At 36.0% G+C, this 26,933-nt stretch overlaps 1 protein-coding gene across 3 annotated transcripts; it reads left to right on the forward strand.

Moving 5' to 3' along the window:
* The first annotated feature begins 722 nt into the window (after nucleotides 1–722).
* On the forward strand, nucleotides 723–26,003 carry LOC125877169 (UDP-glucose:glycoprotein glucosyltransferase). 3 transcript variants are annotated; one of them, XM_049558510.1, is made up of 37 exons: nucleotides 724–1,036; nucleotides 3,639–4,088; nucleotides 4,212–4,362; nucleotides 5,698–5,869; nucleotides 6,590–6,663; nucleotides 7,937–8,033; nucleotides 8,152–8,264; nucleotides 8,376–8,491; nucleotides 9,131–9,188; nucleotides 9,837–9,989; nucleotides 10,079–10,177; nucleotides 10,309–10,473; nucleotides 11,647–11,715; nucleotides 12,576–12,658; nucleotides 12,819–12,981; nucleotides 14,074–14,208; nucleotides 14,303–14,408; nucleotides 14,497–14,591; nucleotides 14,735–14,847; nucleotides 14,957–15,167; nucleotides 15,964–16,032; nucleotides 16,238–16,383; nucleotides 18,928–19,029; nucleotides 20,385–20,532; nucleotides 21,690–21,746; nucleotides 21,854–21,984; nucleotides 22,069–22,157; nucleotides 22,347–22,699; nucleotides 22,819–22,914; nucleotides 23,017–23,081; nucleotides 23,423–23,525; nucleotides 23,629–23,787; nucleotides 23,929–24,069; nucleotides 24,219–24,262; nucleotides 24,355–24,469; nucleotides 25,134–25,286; nucleotides 25,401–26,003. In XM_049558510.1, exons 1-37 carry the CDS (start codon nucleotides 837–839, stop codon nucleotides 25,575–25,577), a joined length of 4,971 nt encoding a protein of 1,656 aa, XP_049414467.1. In that variant the 5' UTR covers nucleotides 724–836; the 3' UTR covers nucleotides 25,578–26,003. The 3 variants fall into 3 exon arrangements, 2 of the variants coding, with proteins under 2 accessions (XP_049414467.1, XP_049414471.1); XM_049558514.1 differs by having other exon boundaries at nucleotides 23,023–23,081; XR_007447584.1 differs by lacking the exons at nucleotides 25,134–25,286; nucleotides 25,401–26,003 and having other exon boundaries at nucleotides 723–1,036; nucleotides 23,929–24,130; nucleotides 24,175–24,262; nucleotides 24,355–24,470.
* The last annotated feature ends 930 nt before the right edge of the window (nucleotides 26,004–26,933 follow it).

Raw genomic sequence — 26,933 nt, forward strand, 5'->3', positions numbered from 1 at the left:
AAGAGTTGTGACTTTTATGAAAGGTTGTGACCTTTCCAAAGGGTTGCAACTTTACCAAATAGTTGTAACATTTCCGATAAGACACAATAAACATTTTTTCACACTACCATTTGCTGTCTATAAATAGAGAGATTTTCTCTCATTTAAAACAACAAAAAATTTGAACCTCCTCTTCTTCTTTTTCACAATTAAATATTTATGTACTTTGCTCCTATTGAGTGCTTATTGACACTATTGCTTATGTTATAGATCCTGGTATGTAATTTTACAATCATTAATTTCTGCTTATGTTATTAAGCATAAATGATAAGATGCAATAATTTTCATTTTCCTTTTACATTATTAATGTTTGTTGCCACATAATCTTGTATGTAAGATAATATAGTGTTTTAGTTTGAATGACTGATTGGTTTTAAATATTATTTTATAAATTCCATGATAATAAATTCCCACGTGAAGCGCGGGTAATTTTACTAGTTTTAAATAAAGATGAAAAAATTATTATGTCCACAAGGTTATTTTCGTAAATTCAGTAAATGATCCTATTTGTTCTGGCCTATAAAAGTACAAATGTATTATCGCGCCCGACCAATGAACACTTGCCATATCAGAAAATCAGCGTAGAATTTAGGCATTGCCTAAACTACCCTTGATCCATTCGAACAACACCGAGAAGTCAAGCCTTATATAAATGGGTCTCCCCTTTCCGATCACAGGTCACTGAGCCCTATCACTCTACTAATTTAGGACAAAGTCTTGATCTGCAGTTCAAGAATTCTAACTAGGAATGTTTCAATCTTGATTGTAGGATTTTCTTGAATGGCTTAAAAGTTCTTATGAATCGGAAACATCATTGTATTCATCAAGATTCAAGAATGGGGACTCGTTTCAGATTTGGGTTTTGGGTTGTGATCGCTGTAGCTTTCTCTATTTGCCTTTCTGGGTATTCAGTTTCTGGGGCAAATAGTAAACCCAAGAATGTTCAGGTTGCTCTCAGGGCTAAATGGTCTGGTACCCCTATACTCTTGGAAGCCGGGTATGTTCTTGATTGACTTCTTTTTTTTGGGATTGAAGTGCAGTAGAAGTTGTATGTATTGCTTTTGGTTGCCTTTTTGCACTTTTCTTTTTGCGACAAGTGTCAATGACCAACTTATCGAATGTACACTCTGTATGATTCCAAATCTTGCGTATTCTTGGTAAATAAAGATTACATAGTTTTTTTCTAGAGTTTAGGATTCCTAAAACTTTCAGTGGAAGACAGTATTTTGTGTAACTTAAGTGCTTTTATTGTTACTCCTTGTCTTCTTGTTGGTAATCCTTCTTCCTCCAGTCAAGAAAACTTTGCTGTTTCTATGAGAGTTCAGCATCTCCATGATGTTATGAAGTTTTAGTTGTACTAGTATATAGAAACACTTTTGGAGAATAAAGGAGAGACAAATTAGTATATTCAACTTGGCATCCCCATGAAAATCAAGAAGGGTAACACCGCTGTTATGTTATCTCTCCAAGAATGGCTTTCACTTCCATAGAATTGTACAATCTTTTGAATTCCGTTACAGACTATTGGTATATCTGATTTTCTAGTTTTTTTTTTTTTGGTAAACTGTAAATAGCATTAACGAACAAAAGGGCCATTACATCGATAGAGCACCTAAATCCATAGCCACCTTCTAGGAAGGGTTCTATGTCTAGCCTTCAACTGTAACAAGAAACTAGTTACATGAAAAAATGCTGAACCAACCTATTATTTCTACGAGCCTTCTTAGATCCTCTGAACAATGCTATTCTCTCTGGAAATTCTGTTTTTATCTGTGCAACTACTATTTTCTAAGTTGTTACCTTGGAAGTTCTGTGATGATCATGGATCTTGTCTTTGCATACTAGCCCATATTTCAGACATGATATATGCCAACATATCTCATACTGGAATTTCATTTTACCCATATGCCGTTGAGTGATGTCTAATTGTAGAAGGCATAAAGCAGAAACCTCATACTTGAGTAAATGGTTTAGGGAAAGGATAATAGTAAGAGAGTAAAAACCAAGTCATACAGTCATCTAGTAAACTTCCTTGAAACTGCCAGCTTCTCTTGGCGATTTAAAAACTTATCTTTTTTCTGGGAGAAATTGTAATGAAAATTTTATTTGAAGACTAGTAGTACCTAGAGAGTGCAATGGTGAGAAGTACAACTGTTAGCCAATATGCATCTCAATACATTCAATAACTACATGTGAGAAGAACCACGGAAATCAACATCCTCGTCACTACCACCCCAACAATCATCATGCCAACTACCTTCACTACCACCGCTAGTCACTACCACCAAGTACATCCACCATCACAACCAACCAGTAGTCCACTACCACCTATTGCCAAGCATCACCAATCCATCGGCCGGTACGACCAATCATCTCCACCATCACAACCATCACCAACTCCATCATTTTCAAACATCACCACCACCGCTCCTATCACACAACAATGACACCTGCCACCATTGCCTAATACCACTACCAACCACCACTGTATAACCTAATGATTTATGAATATAATATTTAAATTGTTTTACTTGAATTTTATATGGCCGCTAAGTATGGTCTATATGTAGGATCAGTTCCCTCCTCTCACCAGACAAATGGGCCGTTGTATATATGCAAGTTTTGCAAGGTCTCGTCTTTTTTCTCTTTTCATGAGCATGTTCTTCATGTTGATATATCCTTTAACTATTCCATGTATTGAAATTCTATTTGATTTTCGATATCCTAACTACTCACCTAGTTCTTCAAAATTTCTTAGTAAATCATGTAGAATAATGCTCTTGTGCGTTTTATTAAAAGAATACTTAAGATTTGTGAAGAAACTAAGGACCCTAATGTAGACTGTGAAGCACTCACTGTATTGTTAACTGAGCTGAAGGGACCTGGGTAACATATTTTTATATTTAGTAAGTATTAGAGTGATGTGCATAGAAATCCAAGTAGAGTTGATAGTGTAGGATCAAGGATGTTGATATACAAGTTATTTCCTTTTCGGTTGAGCACACTAGTTTGGAGCTTGGATAAGTAGAGTTCTTTAGTTCTTACAGTGTCCGGCCATTGGAGACCTGAGTTATGATAGTGTTTAAGGACATTGTTGCATGGAAAGTACTGTAAACTCTAATCTTAGGATATCACATGTTTAAAGAAAAGGAGGAAACAGATTGGGGGATAAATTGCAGAAAAAAAGCTACGCACTGTAGGTAAGTTAAAAAAACTGGATGCTTGCAGCAATTGAAATATTTTATTGTAAAAGAAACATGTCTAGAAAATCAGGGTTATGTTCGAGTAATTAATAAAGGAGGAATTTACTATAAGAATAAGGGATGCAGTGAAGTATAATATCTTGGTTACTTCTATCCTGCTTGAACAAGTGCTTTCTCAGGCTCATGAAAGAAATGTATGTACACATTAAGGATATCCATTTGGAGACATCCAACAGAATTGGACAATATAGGGAAGATATGTAGTTATATACCACATTGAGGTTTCCTTCTCTTGCCAAAACGTACTCAACTAGTCTTCTCACGTGTTTCCTTGTAATAGGAGCAAACCGTGCCTTCTCCTTTTACATTTTGTGATGTTCTGCTCATGATGGACAGGGAGTTGCTATCAAAGGAATCTAAGGACCATTTTTGGGATTTTATCGAGTTATGGCTTCACTCTGCAGATGAAAATTCTGACTGCCGTACTGCCAAAGATTGCTTGAAGAGAATAATAAAGTATGGGAGGTCTCTATTAAGTGAATCTTTGATAGCCATGTTTGAGTTTTCTCTCACTCTTCGATCAGCATCTCCTCGGATAGTGCTTTATCGTCAATTGGCAGAGGAATCTCTTTCTTCTTTTCCACTTACTGATGATGACATCTCAAGCTCTCCTGATGAAGGAGTATTTCAGCAAAGTGACAATGCAAAGAACAAAAAGGTTAACCCTTTGCTTGTTGGTGAGAACCCAAGAAGTCCTGAAGGAAACTGTTGTTGGGTAGACACTGGTGGGAGACTATTTTTTGATGTTGCTGAGTTGCTAGTGTGGCTGCAGAACCCCAAAGAAGTGTAAGTCTGTCGCTGACTTTCTTTACTCTTCAAGGAGCATATATAAGGTGGTGTCCTTGATTATGTCCGGATGTATGTGAGCTCTGCTGATCTTTGATATTGGCTAAATATTTTTGTATGCAGATCTCTTGATACATTGCACCCCGAGATTTTTGAGTTTGATCATGTCCATCCAGATTCAAATGTAGGAAATCCGGTGGCTATCTTATATGGTGCTCTGGGGACCCATTGCTTCGAACAATTTCATCATACCTTGGCCAGTGCTGCCAGAGAGGTCAGCTACCTTGCCTCTATTTGCTATCTCATCCGTTGTGCTTATTAATTTTTTCTCTTGGCCCTTCAGAATGAAATCAGTATGGCTATTCATATTTGGATCCTCTTCAATATTTAACATCTCTTTTTTCGCTGCTCTCATCTAAAAGAAAAGAAACATATTTTCTATGATACATCCGTTTGCACCTTGAGAAGCAAAAAAATTAAGCCTCCAATATAATTAAGTGAGAAAAGACCCTGAAATAGTGTAGAAACTTATTAGATGACAAAAGATGTGTTTTTTTCTTTATCAGAGGTAATCTCACATAGTTTCCATTCGCATTAATTAAATACATCAAGGGATGTTGAGGAAGTAAGGTAGAGCCTTAGTGGGTGCTCTTGGTCATCAATATGCTTCTCGTAAGAAGCAAAAAATAGGATTTTAAGAATGAGTTGCTTGTATCCCCTCTAGCCATTGGAGATTTTTAGTGTTTGTAAGAAATTTTAAAGAGAGGAGCAAAGATGTTTTGATGGCACTCCAACTCTCATCCCTACCCTTAAAGCAAGATGTTTGATTAGTCTTTTTGGTTGGGTTAATCTCTCTCCTGTACTTAGTGTTGATTCTTTCCTGTAATTTATCATCTCAATAGATCTTTGTTGTTAGCTGTTTCGACAGCTTATTTTTTGCCTTTCTGGGAGCTGATATTTTCTTTCTTTTGTAATCTGTGCATCTGGAGTGTACATATTGTATGGACTCCTGCCATATATAAAGATTCTTAACACTTCTCCTCAAGTTGGAGGAACACAATCTTTTGTTGAATAAAGTGACAGTCTACTTTTATATGCTTTGTTCTTTTGTGAAAGACCGGAGTTGAGACAATGTGAAAACAATTCCTGATTGGTCACTGGGTACATCTGTCTATAGTCCCGTACTTTTTTGGAATCAGCCAATGAATGAAGCATTGCAACGCTTTTTCGGTGTTCTTCATGATGACTTTTCTTTTATTTTCATTTTAATCAATTGATACATTTGAATTTGTTTCCAGTAAGTTTTGCTTAACAAAATGCTTGCTACAAAGATGGGGTTGAAGGGTTCAGGTGGGGGTTTCAGTGTTATCTCCTTACAACTAGAGAGAGAAAGAAAAAATATTCATTTTGTCATCTCTGTCCATTTTTTGAGGCATTGAAGAAAATGTCCAAAAGGTGTCGTACTTTTCTCTACTTTCTCTTTGTTTTGATTCTTAATCAACCAGGGAAAATAGCCCCTATCTCTGTTGTTGTACTCTTTCTCCTATTACTAAAACCAAAAATAGAGTTATAATTTGTTCTAGTGCTGACTATCCAATAACTATCACAGGGGAAAATCTATTATGTCGTTAGACCTGTGTTACCTTCTGGATGTGAATCAAAAAGTACCCCCTGTGGAGCTCTTGGTACCAGAGACTCCTTGAACTTGGGTGGTTATGGTGTGGAACTAGCTCTGAAAAATATGGAATACAAGGCTATGGATGACAGCACTGTAAAGAAAGGTAAGTTCTATTGTGCATTCATCTGAACCATGCTACTTGATGCAAGCAGCGGTATTGATGCGATAATCTCCAACATATTGTTGAATGTAATTTTGCCAGTTTAGGACGTTTTACTACTTCCTATAGGTTAACATTGGTTTTTCTAAAATGGGAAGACTGACACTAGTTTGTTTCTGGATCTTTTTCACTTTTTCATTACCAATTGCCATGGTTGAGCTGACATTGCTTGGATCAAGGATAAAGTGACTGGATCCTTAGATCTCATGATTTTCCCAAAAGAAAATCAACAGAAAGAAATTTCCTTTATTTTTATGATATCAAGGCTGAACTTGTCTTATTCTTCGTTCTTGCAATGAATCTCTGAGACTCAATTTTTTTTGTATATTTGTTCCCAGTTTTCTTAGATAGTGACTATACGTATGTTAGAAAGCAGGTTGTCTTTTAGTTTCCAGATTGTGTGAAAATATTTTTCCAAAATACTGAATTTTAGGATATGAAATATACTCGTATCTGTGAGGCAAAACCTTTTTATTAGAACCACCCCACTTAACTCGTTGGAAAAATTAGGAGTTAACGTTATAGTGGTGCTGATCTCACATTTAAAGTTACTGCTTTATTCACATTGTATCTCAAGTATTTTTCTTTCCCATGTCGTTTGCTTCTTTTAGTACCTGATAAAATAAAACTAAGTGTACATGCTTCTTTTATCTATTGCTGCAGGGGTCACTCTTGAAGATCCTCACACTGAAGATCTTAGCCAAGAAGTCAGGGGATTTATATTCTCTAGGATTCTGGTTTGTGTTATTAACTTTTCGTATCTCAAACGGATAAATGAAGTTAAACAGAGTTTCTATTGGATTTTATTTTTTTGAAACTGGTAACTTGAGTTTCTATTGGAATTATTGCCTTGGAACACATACAGGAATATGATTAAAGCTACACAGTACATGTACTTGTAGATGGCTTTGTGGACCTACTGTTCAGAAAAGAAATAACAATGTTGCCAATAAAAATTAATGTCGACGAACTTTATTGATTACATAAAGAAGTTCTGGGTAGATAAGAAAGGATGAACTGTGTTTGCTGACAGGTGAAATAAAAGGAAAGAGTACCAGTATTTATCACCTTTTCCACTAAGATGATTTAGTGGAGAATATAGTGTTCATCTAGTTTGAAACTCTTAAAATCTTAAGAAAAATATGCATCCTAATGTTATTTACTTGACCACTTAAATAATAATACACTGAAGGACAAACAATAATAACAATGACACAGAGCTTATATCTCCCTTTAAGTAAAAGAATAACACGGTGGTGTGCTTGAGTGGACGGATCACCTTTGGTGAAGGTAAGTTTGGTAAAGTGCTGGCTGTTTGACTCAGTTCCTCAAAAGTTTCTCTCTTTGTGGTCTTATTGTATTTTTATGCCCCCTCTTAGACTTGACTTGGTGAAGCTATGCAGAATGAGAAGTCAGAGTACACAGTAATTCTCCGTCATTCTCTCTTCTCCCCCTTCCCTTACCATTCTATATCTTCCACCACCTTTTGAATTCTTATTTGAACAACAATGGAGGATAGAGATCTGTTCGTTTACTGCTGAGATCTTCTCAATATGGCTGAAATTAGCTTAAGCCACCAACTTTGTCAAGAAAAAAACTGCATGTCGACTCTACCGTGTACTTTATCCTACAATTTGCCCCATAGAGAAGTTTGGTTGTTTTTCGTAGAAAACCATGTATATTTTTTTAAGGTTTTCTACTTTTTGGTATTCTAGCATGTTTTACCCTTCTTTCAATGAAATTTTTACTTTATCAAAAAAAATCTAACACTTCACTCTTCCTCCCATGAAAGCACAATGTTATTAATGAAGGGCAGACTAAATGCAAACACTATAGCTGTGATGCAAATAAGACTCTTTTTTTTAAATTCTACACTATGGTTCATGCCTTGTGTGATTAGCTTTTAGAGTCCAGTAAAAATTCTTTTGGGTGGTTGTAATAGTTGTGTGCAATCCACCCTGCCAAGGCTTTAGTCATTGAAGAACCGATTCTGTCTTCCCGTATCTGCAGGAGCGTAAACAGGAGTTAACATCTGAAATAATGGCTTTCAGGGATTATCTTCTATCATCAACAGTTTCTGATACACTTGATGTCTGGGAGTTAAAAGGTGATGATAACCTTTACTATTATGAGCCTAGAACTTATCAATATTAGAAATGAAAGCTTCTTTTTGATCAAGCTAATCTTATGTTACTCCCTTTGTGATGCCAAATATAAATAAACAGATTTAGGGCATCAAACTGCACAGAGGATAGTTCATGCTGCTGATCCTTTGCAGTCAATGCAAGAAATTAATCAAAATTTTCCTAGTGTTGTCTCTTCTTTATCTCGGATGAAGGTAAACTGTTTTTCAGTTAGAATGTGTAGTGTTCTAGTGGTGAATTTTTTTATAACTAATGTAACATATATTTGGATCTGATTGTTTGATATGCTTTTTAATTTTACGCAGCTCAATGAATCTATCAAAGAGGAAATTGTTACAAATCAGCGAATGATTCCACCTGGAAAGTCATTAATGGCCCTGAATGGTGCCTTGGTCAATTTTGAAGATATTGACCTTTATCTGTAATGCCTTCACTTGCCTCTAGGCCATCTTCCTCTCTTCCGCCTCCCTCCATTTATTTTTCATCTGCAATTCATTTCCTATAGAATCTGTTGTTATATTATATTATTCGATATAAGGAGAAGTAAAATAGAAATGTGAATGTGTTCAAAATTTTGGTCCGTTTGGACATAATATTTTTTTCCTTTCAAAAACCTGTTTTGGTGTCAATTTTTCTCCAATATGAAAATAAAAGTTTTTCAAGTTTGAAATGCATGCCCAAACACAACTTCAACTTTCAAATACCTTTTTCAACTCAACTTCATATACTAAACCCCCCCCCCTCAAATATCACCTAATTCATGTCCAGACGCCTACACTTAGAATTCAGGAGATGGGAGAGGATTCAGTTGAACCATCCTTTGTTAGTAATTGTATGTGCTTCAACAAAGGTTCTCTGAGTGTTTGGTTATATGGTTAAGATTGATAACTTTTTTGACTTGACAAAAAATGTTTTTCGTTGCTGATTCACTTTATAGTTTGCATCTGATTTTACTTGTCAAACTTTTCTTTATGATCACCAAGGCGCTTCACTGTGAGAAGCGGAGCTCACCCCTTTTCTTCTTGGTTGAGTTGAAGAACTTCTGAAATTTGTTTTCCAGGCTGGTTGACATGGTCCATCAGGAGTTATCATTAGCTGATCAATACTCTAAAATGAAGGTGCGAAGCTCTAGAACCTTCTCAAGGGCATGCCTGATACCGATGCCCTGGGTTTTGACATCTTTTTTGGTTATCTGAGATTCTTTTCTGATGCAACCAGTGAGTAATTACCTGATTTACCGGGGGTGGGGTGAATTCCCAGAATATGCTGCAGAAACATCTTGCTAAGGAAACTAAAATGCTTTATATGTTTAATAGAGTATATTCCGTCATTTAGAAGAGAAGTCTATAGTGCTTGAACCTTAACTATGGGTGAAGTTTAGCTCATTATTTCAATTACAAAAGCTAGCGACCTAGGATGGCCATTATATGAAGTTGCCTCAGCTTCTTTTCTCGTGGAGAGTATGCTAAGAACGTAGAACATTACTGGAACTTCCTAAGCAGTTGTGCATAAAAGTATATGATTGCAAGTTGTAGCAAATAGATCATTCAAACATGGGACTTAACATGTGAGATGAAGTTTCTTGGTGCTTAATTTTGCATACCTTATAGTTTCGCTTGTCCTTTGCCTATAGGTTGTGCATTTCATCAATGCTTATGTCCTACCTTTATTATTTTTTATATCCCAAACATCTTTGGTGTTTTATTTCTTCATGGCTGTTTTGTTAAGCAAAAGCTCATGCAGTAATTGTTGCTTGAGAATTTCAGATTCCTGTCAGCACTGTGAGGAAGCTCCTTTCAGCACTGCCCCCTTCTGAGTCTAGTACATTCCGTGTTGATTTTCGCTCAGATCATGTTCATTATCTCAATAACTTGGAGGTGGATGAGATGTATAAACGTTGGCGGAGTAATTTAAACGAGGTACCTCGTTTTTTTGATCCTTGGATTGGGCTCTTTGTCCTCACTTCATTAACTTTTATTTTCTAACTTTTTGCATCTTTTTGCTTTAGATCCTGATGCCAGTCTACCCTGGACAAATGCGTTACATCCGGAAGAATATCTTCCATGCAGTTTATGTTTTGGACCCTTCCTCCATTTGTGGGCTTGAGGTAAAGCTTATCATTTTGGGAACCTAAAATTTTTTTTTGTGCTCATTTGTTTTATAGTTGGTTATGTTTTGTTGTCATTCAATTGATAGTGGTAAAAGAATATGGTTTAACAAGTTCCCTACAATTTGCAGACAATTGACGCAATTGTTTCAATGTTTGAGAATCATATTCCAATTAGATTTGGAGTGATATTATACTCTGCCGAATTAATTGAGGAGATCGAATCAAGTGGTGGTCAACTTCCCCTTTCTTATAAGGAGAAGGATAGTCCAAATCAGGAAGAACTCTCCAGTTTGGTAATTACTCAAATCTCGTTATAATAACAAGTATTGGTTGAATAAGATTATTTGGACCTTTAACTCGTTGCTTTTCATTCTTGGTATAAGCCAAGTGGCTCAATGTTCATAAGTTGAGTGGATTAGTTATGAAGAAAGGTGTTTCAGATCAACAGGTGTATAGTCAGGGTACATTTGCATAGATTTCTATGCCTTATTTGCCCTACATATGGCGCAGAAGTTCACTGGAAATGTTTTCCTGATTAATTAATAAGTATTGTATCTAGCCATGTAATAGTAATAGGGTCGCTCTAATTTTTCCATCTTCATACATTACTGGCTGTTGCATAAATTTTTTTCTGCAACATACTTATATATGGTACTTGGTATATGAACTACTCCCTCCATTTCAAATAAGTGAATTGTTGAAGCATTTTTTATATTTCAAATTAACTTAATTGTTCAAAAATAATTTTAGAATGTTTTTTCATTTTTACCCTTCATTTGGATTTCCTATGTGATGAGTACAAGAATCTATAATTGGTTTGAAGTGTTGGAGGTAATTATAAATAATGTTTAGTCATTCTAAAGAGTAATTTGGCAATAATTAAAAAGGTTATAAATGGAAAATAATGTCTAATAAAATGTCTTAATATTCTTTTCTTGAAGGGTGTATAATACTCCAACAATTCACTTATTTTGAAATGGAGGGAGTAATAATATTCTACTACTAGCTATGCTGATTTGTATCATGTAATTAAAAGCTCAAATAGCTTGCAACTTATATAAGTATTTAATTGGACCTTACTCTAAGTCTCTAACAGCTTGGAGTATACATGCATGCATCTAGTTGTTTTTCTTTTTTTGATTGGTAAATAACAACGCATGCATCAAGACGTTGATATTGGTAAACTTAGCACCCTTATGCATGATTTTTGTCATAGAGGCAACTTGCTACAAAATGTGAGCTTTTGATGATATTATTACTTTCTTTTAGAACATGATTTGTCATAAGAACTCTTTTTACATGTAGCTGGTGTACTAAGATCTCAAAAATTTTCATTACATATTGAAAAAAAGGAACTCTTTTCACTGTTTTTCTTTTGTTTCATTTACAGTTTTATTTCCCTTGAATTTTTAATTTTGTTCTTGATGCATATGAACTGATGAAAAACTGTATTGTTTTTTTTGCAGATTATTCGTCTTTTCATCTACATCAAGGAAAACCGCGGAATTGCAACGGCTTTCCAGTTCCTGAGCAATGTATGATTTCAATACTTTCTATTCTGTATACTGCCTATTAATGAATATGTTAGCTTGCAGGGGATTTCATATGTGTACTTACCATGTTAGTACGTGAATAGCTTCTCCTGAAGGTTAACAAGTTGATGCATAAAGGAGTGTCTGATAAAAAACCCCAAAGCAAAACACTTGTTTGCCTTTGAGGGGAGCCATTTTGTCTTAGCTGTAATTGCCTATTACTATCTTTTAATATGCAATTCTGCATGTTACCGGTCTCTTTGTGTTTCCAGAAGTAATCTTTTGGGTTTTGTGAACAAAAACTTGTATTTACTTATCCAAGAACAAAGGAAACCTGATTTTAGTGTGCAACTTTTTTCATGACCTGCAATGTTGTATAGCTAGTTCCACCACTTGCCATGCCTCATAGGTATTTTTATTCTACTCAGTCATATTCTTCTTCTTTCCTCACCTCAATGCCTTTGCTAGTGTAGATGATTGGGTTTTCTTTGTTGTAGACATCCATATTTTCGGGTGGCTTCTCTACTTTTTACATACTTCTCATAGATAATATGGAGCTTCCCCCACAACATCTATAGAGCATTGCTCCTCATAGGAAAATGCCTTTGCTAGTGTAAATTTTAGAACATTTATGTCTGGAGCATGTCTGATGAAGGGGAGTTATGGGCTAGCTCCTTTAGTTTTTCCTTTTGATGCTCTGTTCTTCTGGAAAAATGGTGGTGATTCATGTCAAGAGGTGTATGGTTTTCAAATTTAGAAAATTTTTTACTACTTCTACTTTGAGTTTTTCCTGTTGCTCCAGTAGTGTTTTTGGTGTAATATAAATATACACAGTTAAGTAACAGTTTCACCTAGAAATGTAGGTAAACAAATTGCGAATAGAGTCAGCTGCTGAAGATCCTCCTGAAGTACACCATGTTGAAGGTGCATTTGTGGAAACACTGCTGTAAGTCTACCATTTTCCAAGTGTCCAGTTCATTTTTCTGCTTGTTTTGTTGAGAGCTACATGCATTACAATGGCTTCTCATTGCTAATTTTTTGAATTGATAGATTGTTCCTTTCTTAATTTGTGTTCCAAAACATTTACTGCTTGTGTCTTTTTGTAGACCTCAGGCTAAAACTCCTCCTCAAGATACCTTGCTGAAACTGGAGAAGGAGCATACTTTCAAAGAACTCTCTGAGGAAAGCTCTCTGTTTGTGTTTAAGCTAGGTTTGGCTAAGAGACAATGTTGCCTCTTGTTCAATGGGCTTGTCCATGAGCCCACTGAGGTATAACCCTATTTATGATCACAGATTCAAATTATTGAAAACTTGGCTGTGTCTGACATTTTTAACTTTAAGTTTGGGTCTCTACTTATAGTTGTGCAACTAATTTTCCAGTTACATAAATGGTCTCAATAATTGCCACTTTTACCATTTTCTGAAGTTTGATTCACTGAGAAAGGTAAAAGAAAAATCTCCTAGACAAGTATGGCATTTAGTAAAAGGATAATGATTATGTTGGGTAATTTCTTTAGGAAATTAGATTTGTTATTTGGATGTCATGGTCTCATGAACTAGCCTTTTCTCCATGTGCTTTAGTTGCTCAAAGATAGATATGTTTCCTGTTGAAGTGTATGACCATCTCATCTAAAAGCTTAAGTTGTAAGAGTGAGCACACTTTTTATTAGTTAATTATATTCTCAACACGCCCTCTCTCGTGGGGGATTGATTTTTTTCATGGGCCAAGCACATGAAAATTCTTTTTAATTTGGGTGGCGGTGAGATTCGATCCCAGGACCTCGGCCTGCTCTAATACCATGTTGAAGTGTGTGACCATCTCATCTAAAAGCTTAAGCTGTTAGAGAGTGCACACTTTTCATTAGTTAATTATATTCTCAACATTTCCAATAATATGGAGTTTGCTTTTGAGAAAGGTTTAGGGAAATAGAGTTTTTCCGTGGAGACCTGATATATATGAGATACTAATTGGTGACTCATGTAAATTTGTTTCTAATTTTATCTGTTACTAATTGATCTAAAAGCTGTATAAGCTATATCAAGCCGAAATATTCAATCTCCATATCAAGTGGCAAAAGGTGGAGGATTTGTGGCTTAGGTCGCAGGTTCAAGCCCCACACCATGCAAAGCGAAGCCCGGTATTTAAGTGGAGAAGGGTAGAGGGGCAGGCCCATTATCCACCGAGTTTAGAAGGCTGTGATTGGTCCAAAGGGCGGGTCACAGACGGATTTCTCGGTTATCAAAAAAAAAAAAAAAATTCAATCTCCATATCAGTTGGTTATCTGTTTATTGAAGTTTATTTCTAGGTGGATGAGACTGTCCTGTAACATTATTTTATATACCTGGAACTTCTACTGGCAGGATGCTCTTATGAATGCAATGAATGATGAGCTTCCTAAAATACAAGAACACGTTTATTTTGGGCACATAAACTCTCATACAGACATCCTGGATAAGTTTCTATCAGAGAATGGTGTGCAGCGCTATAACCCACAGGTACAATTCTTTGTTTTCCCAAAATATGTTGCATTGTCTTTTGTGCTTAGTGCCTGAAATAACTGGGAACATTGTTGTCTCTTCGTTGACATAGATTATAGCTGAAGGGAAAGTCAAACCGAGATTTGTATCTCTCTCTGCTTTAATTCTAGCAGACAACTCATTTTTTAATGAAATCAGCTACTTACATTCTACAGAAAGTAAGCTATACTCGGCCTAACACTATTGTTTAATGTGAAACATGTTTGAGTATCTCTTTCATTTGTGTTGTCTTAATTTCTTTTCCAGCAATAGATGATTTGAAGCCCGTGACTCATCTTCTTGCTGTCAATATGGCATCAGAGAAAGGGATGAGATTGCTTCGTGAAGGAATACATTATCTGGTAGTTCTCCATCTCTCTCTCTCTATATATATGTGTGTGTGTGTGTGTGTGTGGTGTGTATTTACACACACACAGCATTCTTCATCATTTGTTATTTCTTAATATTCTTGGTTATGGGAATTAAGTATTTGGATTTTCTGCAGATGGCGGGCACCACAACTGGACGCTTGGGAGTGCTGTTTAACTCCATTCAGGATCCTCATTCACCAAGCATTCTTTTCATGAAAGTTTTCCAAATCACAGCTTCATCATATAAGTCTGTACTTACTCTTTTGGTTCTTTTCTTTGGGTACTTTTTTTTCCTAATGGCTTCATTAAACTGTACTTTTTTCTTTCTTCATTTTGCTTTGAATGATGACATGCAGTCACAAGAAAGGCGCTCTGCAGTTCCTGGACCAAATTTGTTTGCTTTACCAACATGAATATATGCATGCATCTTCTGCGGGCACTGAAAACAGTGAGGCATTTATGGATAAGGTCTTTGAACTGGCTAATTCAAATGGATTGTCCTCAAAAGGACTCAAGTCTGCTCTCTCTGGACTTTCTGATGAGAAGTTGAAAATGCACTTGAAGAAGGTACCCGACTATTCCTGGCTTTAGTTAGTCTGTTCAACAACTCACGAAGGCTGTGTTAAATCAAGATCAACTCATCCATGGCCTTGAATTTTATATTTCGTCTAGCATCCAGTACATGGGAACTGACCGATATATGGGAACTAATTCCATGGGTTAGAAGTTGCAAAATGCTTAGGATGCCATTTGGATCTGCTTTTTTTTTTTTTAATCTTAGCTGTGCTCACTTGAAATTCTTTGGAACATTTCCTAATAATTGTGTGGACAACACAGTAGAATGCTCTCGACCTACTCTATGGGTTAGCTATCTCAATAACTAACTCCTTCTATCAACCAGAGTGCTAAAGTATTTTACCTGTTAAGCAAACATTTATCATTAGACCCCAGTTTCTCAGATGAGAGAACAACACTACCTTTTCAATTTGTGAACTGTATGGTCAAAGCATTCAGAGAGACACCAATCATACCAATATGAAGTACTCCCTCTGTTGTAGTTTGACTTGATTCGAAGTTTAAGAAAGAAAGAAATACTTTTGAAGTTTGTGTTCCAAAATAAGTCAGAGATGTTTGTATAGCTATAAATCATTTCATTAAGGGTAAAATACATATTTTAAAATTATATTGTTACTAAATATATAAATGTGTCATTCTTTTTGGGACTAACTACAAAGGAAGTGAGTCATATAAATTGGGACTGAGGGAGTAATAATTTTCGTTTGTGCTCTGCGGCTAAGGTATTGATTAGATGCATGCTTGCTGAATAGCCTCTCCTTATCCTTCATTTTTAATACATTTACAGGTGGGGAAGTTTTTGTTTGGAGAAGTTGGCTTGGAGTATGGTGCCAATGCAGTTATTACAAATGGGAGAGTAAGTTTGATTTGTGTCCACTGCATTAGTTTGAAATGCGGAGTCTTATGGAATTTTTGTCCTCCAAGACTATTTTGATTTTTCAGATTCCATCGTCATGATCTTTGGAGTGTTGGTGTGCTTTGAGGAGACATTCTTTTTATCAGTTTTTGATGAACGTTATATTGTTCTGTGTCAACTCAATGGTCTTTGACCACTTTGATAGGTGATTAGCCTGGCTGACAACACAACATTCTTGAGCCATGATTTGCAACTTTTGGAGTCTCTGGAATTTAAGCAAAGAATAAAGCATATAGTGGAAATAATTGAAGAAGTACAATGGGAGAACATTGACCCTGATACGCTAACAAGGTTTGTGCATTTGTGTTCTTCTATGTGTTCCCTTTATGCTTTCTGCTCTACTGCCAATTGTGAACAACTGCTTATATGGAAAATTTGGAAGTTGTTTCTTCAAGTTTGATACCCCTGTTTCCATCCTTAATATGCTTCTAATGTTTGCATATCTATACTATATGGAATCATAATGGAGCTACCAGATATGAGTAGTGTCTTAAAGTTTTGCAAACATCTTCTTAAAGCTGGGTTCCCCAGAATTCAGATGATGGCCTCACAATCAACGACAGTTGAACACAGAAATGGTGTCTTTTAAAGCTTTATGCCACTGTTAGATGACACATTCCTATGGCTGCTTTCTGGAAACTGGGCGTTCTTTAGTCAATTTTATACAAGGTGGGATATTGTAATTTCTATAGAGGTTTGACGTGGGACTTCCATCATGGAGGTCTCAAGTTCGAATTCCCTTGCCTACAACAGCAAGGGTTGACCTTCTAGTCCGAGCTCGCTACATCAGACTTGCCTAGTGTAGTTCACCTCTCATGTGTGGTTTGCAAGCTATTGCGAAGGAGCAGGGTTTACGTTGTCCGTACCTAAAGGTAGCGGTTGTGGGTTCCCTTGTCATAAAAAATATAATTAATTTTATTTAAGTTTTGACCAACTTCCAGCATAAAATAAATATAGATCTTTGGTTTATGGACCTAGTTAGTATTCTAATTGTGAGAAATATAGGAAAAGAATATTATTGAATTGTTGTTGTGTCTACATTATTACATTGAGACCCTATTTATAGACCTAGAATACAATCCTATACCAAGTAGGATACTATTTAGTATTCCTATTTCTATTTTTATTCCTATTCCTATTCCTATTCTAATAGAATTGTATAAACCTATTCCTATTCTAATAGGATTGTATAAATCTATTCTTATTCTAATAGGATTGTATAAACCTATTCTTATTCTAACACTCCCCCTCAAGCTAGTGCATACAATTCATGTAACCTAGCTTGTTACAAATGTAATTAACACGAGTTCCGATGAGGGGCTTGGTGAGATATCTGCAAGTTGATCACTCGGCTTCACAAAATTGACAATCAATCTCAATGTGCTTGGTCTTCTCATGAAATACTGAATTTGATGCATAATGCTTATAAAACACAGAGTGATAAACTTACAGTGTTGAATTATCCAAACCAAACTTGCAAAGATTGTTTCAGACCATAGAGTGACTCATATAATCGACATACAAGGCTACTAAACTCCCCCTGAGCAACAAAGTGCTCAAAATCTAGTATAAAGTGTATGGATCATGTTGGAATCAATAGATGAGTCGATATTAAACAACAAAGTCACCAAAAAATTGGTCGGAACATGCTCATACGCCGGAGTATTAGATTTGATGGCTGAAAGTGGTCACAATCTAAGAAATAAAATTATATGGGTAGGGTCAGAATGATGTCACGACCCAACTAGAAAATAGAAATTATTTAGGATAGTTCGAAGATGGAATGACCCCATTGAAAAAGAGAAATAATATGGATAGGATCGGAATGATGGCACAACCCTACTGAAAAAGAAAAATTATACATGTATGGTTGGAATGATGGCACAACCCTAAAGAGAAATGATGCTATGCAACTTAGATACGAGAAAGTAGTTCGGTAAAATCCACGGTACTACACAAATTAATTATGAAAAGTAGTCCGGAGAGATGCACGGTGCTATGCAAATAAGATATGCAAAAAAAGGTAGTCACCGGAAGGATGGCAAGGTGCTACACAAATTAAATATGAAAAGTAGTCACCAGAAAAATGGCACGATGCTACGCAAACCAGATATGAAAAAGTAGTCACCGGAAAGATCGCACGGTGCTACACAAATTAAATATGAAAAAGTAGTCACCGGAATGATGGCACAGTGCTACACAAATTAAATATGAAAAAGTAGTCACCGGAATGATGACACGGTGCTACACAAATTAAATATGAAAAAGTGGTCACCGGAATGATGGCACGGTGCTACACAAATTAGATATAAGAAAGTAGTCACCGGAGTGATGACACGGTGTTAGATATGAGAAAATAGTCACCAGGAAAGATACACGGTGACCCAACTTTTGCTAACATAGTCATTGGCCGGACGGGCGGCATATATGGATAATAGCCGCCTGCCGGCAGTGGAAGCTCTTTGATTGTTTACCAAGATCGTACAAGCTCTGATACCATGTGAGAAATATAGGAAAAGAATATTATTGAATTGTTGTTGTGTCTACATTATTACATTGAGACCCTATTTATAGACCCTAGAATACAATCTTTTACCAAGTAGGATGCTATTTAGTATTCCTATTTCTATTTCTCTTCCTATTCCTATTCTAATAGAATTGTATAAACCTATTCCTATTATAATAGGATTGTATAAACCTATTCCTATTCTAACACTAGCAATTTCCAAGGGTCATCTTTACTTAAGAAGCTAATTGGTGCTTTTTTTTATTTCTTCAATGTTAAGTTCTCCTTACTATTTTCTTCATTGTGCTAATTTTTTTGTGATAATGTAGTAAATTCATCAGTGACATTATCATGTCTGTCTCATCTTCAATTGCTATGAGGGATCGAAATTCCGAAGGTGCTCGCTTTGAACTTCTGTCTGCGAAATACAGGTAACACATGTCAAATTCACCATTTTGTGAATACAATTTTTATTGATGATGTGGATTTTACTTTCAACATATGGTAAAGTTGACTTATTTCAAATAGTTCAGGGATATTTTTGGCCATTTTTTCTTATCAAAATAATCAGGAATCTCATCTTAGTGAAGTTTTTCTTGTTACAGGTTACTCCAATTTCTTATATAAAGAGACTTCTTGTCTGTAATTAATTCTATATTCAATAAGCATTTCCTTTGCCGCTTGTTCTCTTTTCACATTACTCTTTTATGGAAAAATTAAAGATAATAATTTTTAAAGTTAAAAATAATCTATCTATAACATATGGATATAAAATACACTAGTTGCTAAAATATAAATTGTTGAACAAAAATGTGTAATGTTTTATGCAAACAAACATTTTATTCAAGTTATTTTCAAATGCTTAAGAACTAGTATAAGAAATGAAATGTTCTAAAGCACATGGGAGGAACTGCCAAAGGCATTTGAGATATTTGCTTTTAGAGTCTCCTCACCATTGCAAGTGCTGCGATGAGTCCCAACTTCCCCTTTAAAGCATTGAATTACAATGACATATGACTTTGGTAGCATCTTTTCATTGTGGTGGTCCACCCTGCATGTTTCTTGCAATTTAAAATCACAGGAAGCAAGAAGGTTGGTTAAAGATTTTAAGTAGGGACTGGAAGAAATGGAAACACTGGGCAGAAAGATATTCCTCAGCTTAATTTTGTAAAACTAGGATATATTCTTCATACACGCGTGAGTGCTATATTTAAGAAAGAGATGCTGCTGGGTAGTAAGATTATTCCTTTATGTCACCAGTCATCTTTCCTACCTTTAAATATGTTGCTGCTTTGGGAAAATACCTCTCTGTTCAAGTAGGCATGTTATAAATAGTTCTATCTTCTCACTAACCCAAGATGCAGCACCTCACTGTCGTGCGGCTATATTATCTTTCTTCCTTGTTCTAACTTGTGGCATCAAGACCAGATTCTAGTTTCTTTACTTTTCTCTCGTCTTTGGGGTCTGAGAAGGACGCAGCTGGGTTCTCGTTGTTTACTCTTGCCTAAGGTTGAGCTTTCTTAAGGATTTTAAAATATCTGAACTTAGAGAGTACATAAAACTGTGAAATGTGCTCGAAGTTCAGTCATGGTGTGAACATGCATCTATGTGTGTCAAACAAAAATATTCTCATGTAAATAAGTCATGGACTTCATGTTGACTCCTTTTCCCTGAAAACACGAAGAACACTCTATTAGAAGTTGCACAATTTTGGTTTATATGAATTCTTTTTGGTTTTGAGATTTCCGTTTTATTAAATCAATGTTCTTAATGTGTTTTCTTGCAGTGCTGTTGTTTTGGAAAATGAAAATTCCAGCATTCATATTGATGCTGTCATTGACCCCTTGAGCTCATCTGGTCAAAAGTTGTCTTCTCTTCTTCGGCTTGTGTCAAAGTCCATTCGGCCAAGCATGAGGCTTGTACTCAACCCCATGGTGAGTTGATTTCCTTGAGTAGTATATGACAACCATTGAAAATGGTCACTACTTTATTTAGAACTCTGCACTTTCCCATGATTTCTACTGGCAGTGGAACTGCCTCTGTACTGTGTTCTACAGTTTATCACTTAGGGGGAGTCCTGGGCTAGGAGCTGGTTTGGGCAATCACGGGACCTTACTTATTCGGGGGGGGGACTTGATTCTGAAATGGGATGATTGATAGAATCGATATTTCATAGTAGGACTAATGGGATTTTAGGGTCTGAAGACAGGTTAGTCCTTGGACTTGGTCACTTGAAAGATGCATGGCATCAGAGAAGAAGGAAAATTAGCCAACATCAGTGCAATGTTTTATAATCACTTGTAGGGTGCTAGATTAGAACAAATGATATGCTTTAAGCTCGACAACATAATGATGGTTAAAGGGAACATTTCAGCAAGAATTTACTTTTCATTATTAGTTGAGGTGCATGCTAGCTGATGTAAATCTCTCATTTATTCATCAATGAAGGGAGCGAAAGACAGAGAGTCTAAACTGTTCCATATATCATCCACGTATTTGGTGAATGTCCATGCAGAGGTTAGAAAGGGAAGGAAGTCGGGTAGTTGCTCCTTGCTAGTGTTTGAGAAGAAGAAACCCAGTTTTGAAGCTACTGAAACTCATAAGCAGTTAAAGTTTGAATTGTGAGAGATGGCTGAATTGAAAGTTCAGGGCAAGGTCTATGTACGTCCTACCCTCCCCCGACCTCACTTGTGGGATTGCACTGGGTATGTTGTTGTCGTTGTTGGCTGAATTAGAAGATGGTCTTTCAAAAAAAAAAAATGTTCCTTTTTGTAATTAGGATCCTCCAAATATGAAATATTAGTACTCTGGTTATCTTGCTCTTGACAGTCAGAAATGGATGCTGAGAGTTGCTCATTTAGCCGGGCTAAATGAGCAATCAAAAGTTTGGTTTTATCTTGAATAATTTGCATTTTGTCTCCAAAATACTTCCATGTCCTAAGATGTTGCCTCTATATTAATCAAATGAAACATCTACGATGTTTGCATGTCTTGAGATATGTTGCCTCTGTTGTATCATAAAGATCTCAACGTAATGGCTTTGTCGATAAACCTCAGGCTTAGGAAGTTTTCATTTTCATTTTTCTTGCAGAGCTCACTGGTTGATCTTCCATTGAAGAACTACTACAGATATGTTATACCAACACTGGTATGTCAGAACAACTTGTCTTTGCAAGTCCTTCAGTCATAATTTTTTTGATGAATTAGTCCTTCAGACATATTGTTCTCCCTGTCTCATTTATGCTAATTTTACAGGATGACTTTAGTAGTACAGATTACACCATTTATGGTCCCAAAGCGTTTTTTGCTAATATGCCACCTTCTAAGACGCTGACTATGAATCTAGATGTTCCTGAGCCATGGCTTGTTGAGCCTGTAGTTGCTGTGTAAGTATTTGAAAAGATTATGGAACTTATACTAATGGCATATTTCACAGGCTACTTAGTGATGATATCTGCCTAAACTTGCAGCCATGACCTAGATAATATGTTGCTTGAAAATCTAGGAGAGACTAGGACACTACAAGCAGTGTATGAACTTGAAGCACTAGTCCTAACAGGTACTTCGTTCTCCTCTATTTGATGTAATCACTTTTGTAACCTGAGATATTGGCGAAAGAAGAATAATGGGATGGACTGCAGATGAGCTAATTCCCTAATTGTAACCCCAGATATTGGCTAAAGAAGAACAATGCCATAGTTCCACTGCAAATGAGTTAATTGTTCTAGTTTCTAAACTATTTGATCAGGTCATTGCTCTGAGAAGGATCATGAGCCTCCTAGAGGCCTTCAGCTAATCCTAGGCACTAAAAGTACACCTCACTTGGTTGACACACTTGTCATGGCCAATTTGGGTTATTGGCAAATGAAAGCATTTCCTGGAGTTTGGTACCTGCAGCTTGCTCCTGGTCGAAGCTCAGAGCTTTATGCTTTGAAAGACGATGGTGATGGTGGTCAGGAGACAACTTTGTCAAAACGGATTATTATAGATGATTTGCGTGGTAAACTTGTTCACATGGAAGTGGTTAAGAAAAAAGGCAAGGAACATGAGAAACTGTTGGTTTCGGCTGATGATGATAGCCATTCACAAGAGAAGAAAAAGGTGATGATTTCCCTTTATTATTTTGTAAAACATTTCCCTTTACAGAAAAGAACTTATTATGGATCAGTAATTCTGAAATAATTAATAAGCTGTAGGAATTCTAATTTTCTTGTTCGCAGGGTAACCAGAACAGTTGGAATTCTAATATACTTAAATGGGCTTCTGGATTTATTGGTGGCAGTGACCAATCAAAGAAGAGTAAAAACACTCCAGTGGTAATTCCTCAAGTTCCACTCATCAAATATAGTAATCATACACATGAAGTTATGTAGAGAAAGTGATGGTGTTGGTTAAATGATTTCTTTTCCTTATCAAAGGAGCAGGTAACCGGTGGTCGTCATGGGAAGACGATTAACATATTCTCTGTTGCTTCTGGACACTTGTGAGTTTTCTGATTTGGATTCATCTTTTTCTTTTACCCTGCATTTTGATGCTCCTTAGGTGGTCTCTTTGAATGCTTTACTTTTTTCATTTCTAACAAGAAAAAGAACCCAAGAAAGAAACTAAATCTTTTTGCCATGTTAGTTTATTCTCATATATTTTTCACTTCTAATGTTATATGGCATACCTACTTTCCTGATAATTTATGGACAGTTGTATAGTTTTGGTCAGACTTATATTTTACTTATCCAAGAAGTTTAGGTCAGACTTTAATATGATCTCCCTAATTTTCTGCTTCTATTGTAGTTTCAGCATCTAATAGCTTTAAGATGTACATTGCAGATATGAACGCTTCCTAAAAATTATGATACTAAGTGTTCTGAAGAATACTCAACGGCCAGTGAAGTTCTGGTTCATAAAAAACTATCTGTCTCCTCAGTTCAAGGTTTGCTAACTTAACTTGCATTCTTCACCTTAATTCTTTTTAGCAGCTTGTTTCAATCTTTAAATTTTACACGTTGAACTAATGAGATACTTTGTTCTTTTAGGATGTAATCCCGCATATGGCTCGAGAATATGGTTTTGAATATGAATTAATTACCTACAAATGGCCTACATGGTTGCACAAACAAAAGGAGAAGCAAAGAATCATTTGGGCATATAAAATTCTGTTTCTTGATGTCATTTTCCCCCTGGCGCTGGAGAAGGTATTCATTCCCCCCCTCCCTTCCCCCCCTCCCTTCCCCCCATTTGTTTTTTGAATTCAATACATTATCCCTACTAGATCTTGTATTTTGTTGGTTGTGAGCTTATAGTCGATTGAACTTCTGTAATGTGTTATCGTGCAGGTTATCTTCGTAGATGCAGACCAAATTGTAAGAACTGACATGGGAGAACTTTATGACATGGATTTGAAAGGACGGCCCCTTGCATATACACCTTTCTGTGATAACAACAGGGAGATGGATGGCTATCGTTTTTGGAAACAAGTATCGGCATTTCTTTCTATTATTTTACCACTTCTCTTTCTGCTCACTCATTGTCCTTTTATCTGAGAACGGAACTACTCATCAGCTGTTCAAACTTTTGCATTTACTGACTAAGCTGTTCACTAATGTTCTTTGTATTTATTGAATAGGGCTTCTGGAAGGAGCATTTACGAGGAAGACCATATCATATTAGGTATCATTACCTCTGATATGTTTAATCACATATATAATAATTGTAGTTATTTGTAAAGTGAACAAGCCTGCCATGGTGAATGCTATCTGCAGTGCTCTATATGTTGTCGATCTGCTAAAATTCCGGGAGACTGCCGCGGGAGATAATTTACGAGTGTTTTATGAGACCCTGAGCAAGGATCCAAACAGTCTTTCGAATCTGGATCAGGCAAGTGAATGCTTTCATGTGCAATCATCATAACATTCTACAACACTGGCTCATCATAAGTATCTCCTTTTTTTTGTTTTGACTTGAAGCAAGCGATAATGTGTTGGTTCTGAGGGTACACAATGTCTTTGCATTCTACTTGGTGCTTTCTGCTAGTGTACGCACTGGAAGTAGATAATTCTTTTATAATCAGATATCTTTCCATTTTGAATTTCTTCATTTTAGATTAGAAAACTTAAGAAAATATAGAAATTATTATTTATAAATGGAGATAGTTAAACATTATTATCCTAAGATGCCTTTTTTCCATTTGAATTTTTTCGTCCAGCAACTTAAAACTAGTAATTCTTGCTGTTGCATAGTGATTACAGTGGCTATATTCAGGATGTATTAATTGGTATTACGACAACCAAGTAGACCTGGCATAAATTATGTCAATGACAAGTTACACCATGCATATGTTATGGTAAAGTTAGGAATCTTCCCAAGCATTTCAGGAAAAAAGTTCCATAGTTTAGAATCAATATAATTTCCTGATAAAATTTCTCTGCATCTACATTTCAATATAAGTGGTTGAGACATTGCCACCAAGCTTTAAGGTTTCCATAATATGATGATTATATTGCTCTTTACTTTTATACTGACAAGAATCCTTGTATCTCAGGATCTTCCAAACTATGCTCAGCATACTGTACCCATCTTTTCACTCCCACAAGAATGGCTTTGGTGTGAGTCATGGTGTGGTAATGCAACAAAGCCCAAGGCAAAAACAATAGACCTCTGCAATAATCCCATGACAAAAGAACCCAAGCTCCAGGTAATAACTGAGCTGCCTCACCGTGTTAATGATTTCATTCCATAAGCCAACATCTTCTACTTGCAGTTTGTCCTTTGTATCATTAGCTCCACTTTTTTCTTGTTTATCTTGAAGGGCGCCAAGAGGATAGTGGCAGAGTGGCCAGAACTTGACTATGAAGCTAGACGCGTTACTGCAAAGATCTTGGGTGAAGACTTTGATCCCCAAGACCAGGCAGCACCTCCTGCTGAAACACAAAAAACCATTAGCGATACTCCATTAGAAGATGAGGAATCCAAGTCAGAACTGTGAATTTGATGCAAGGCAAGTATTCCTGGTGCTTAGACACCCCTTCTTATCGGATAGATTCACTTTTTGGTGCATCTCAGCTGCCATGGTAAAAAGGCTAAGAGCAGTGTTTGTTGAGATATTCGATTGAGGCAGCGAGACTGAGAAAAATTAATTAGCTAAGGCTTTAAATGCCCGTTTACGAACCAATTTTGCAATTTGCCCCGCCCTTAGTGGAGAGGCAGACTTGACATGTCATATGGATAGATAGTTGCAGAAGATTCTTGGTAATATATATGATTTATTATGTGAAACTCTCCACAGATTGGGCAGTCAGGAAACAACTTTCAAGAACTTTTATTGTTGAAAGTTAGAACATTCTTCAATTTTGATATGTAACATTGAGGTCTCACCTACATTCCAATAACTTGAAAGGTTTAAGCAGTTAAATTACTCCATCCCTCCCCAACCTATGTCAGTGGCCTGTATTTGAACAAACTTTAATATTTGGCCTTTGTTGAGAAGCTTCTTGTGAATGTATCAGGTTGTTACAATGAGACTGTAGGGGGGGTGTTTGTCATTCCCGAAAACATATTTTTCAATTTTTCCATGTTTGGTTGGTTTAATATTCCAGAAAATATTTTCTTTAGGAAAACAAGCTCCAAAGAAAAAAGAAAATGACTTCCTTAATGAATCCACACTAATTGTGTCGTCTCCACTCTACATACCTCATCTTCACCCCCACCTCCTAGTGTTTGTTTAAGTTATGTACAAATGCTTTTAGGATAATAACTTTATCCGCTGACTGCAATTTGTTCAAAAGATACAAAAAAACAGTACATGAGATGAAACAACTAATTGTTATCAAGCCCATTTGCTAATATTATCATTATAATCTATAATGTAAATATTTTTTAACTCACCAACCAACACCAGAAAACATTATGAAAATGACTCGTCGGACAAAACACACTCAATTATTTTCTTGTGATACATCCTCTTGCTATTACAAGTTTCCTTCATCAACATCAAAAAGCCCTTTGACTACTTTTTATTTATTTTTGGTAAAATTGTACATCACTAAAAAAAATTCTTCTAATCTCTAGACTCTCTATATCTCATACGGCACTTTTATTCTTTCACATTCCTAAAGAAGAATGAAGAAAAAAAAAAAAAGGTCCCCTAAATATTACAATTTAATTTGTTTGCGTTTCTTCATAAATTAAAAGGCCTTGTGAGTGCATATCAGTTTCCCAGTTACGTCTCACTGTTTTTTCTGATATGGGACATTCTTCATATACTTATTTTCGCAAGGTACAAAAATTAAATAGCAACCCTGTGATGAATATTCTTGAATAGTTTTATGAAATTAATTATGTG

The sequence above is a fragment of the Solanum stenotomum genome, chromosome 1 (genome assembly GCF_019186545.1).
Source record: "Solanum stenotomum isolate F172 chromosome 1, ASM1918654v1, whole genome shotgun sequence".
Lineage (NCBI taxonomy): Eukaryota > Viridiplantae > Streptophyta > Magnoliopsida > Solanales > Solanaceae > Solanum > Solanum stenotomum.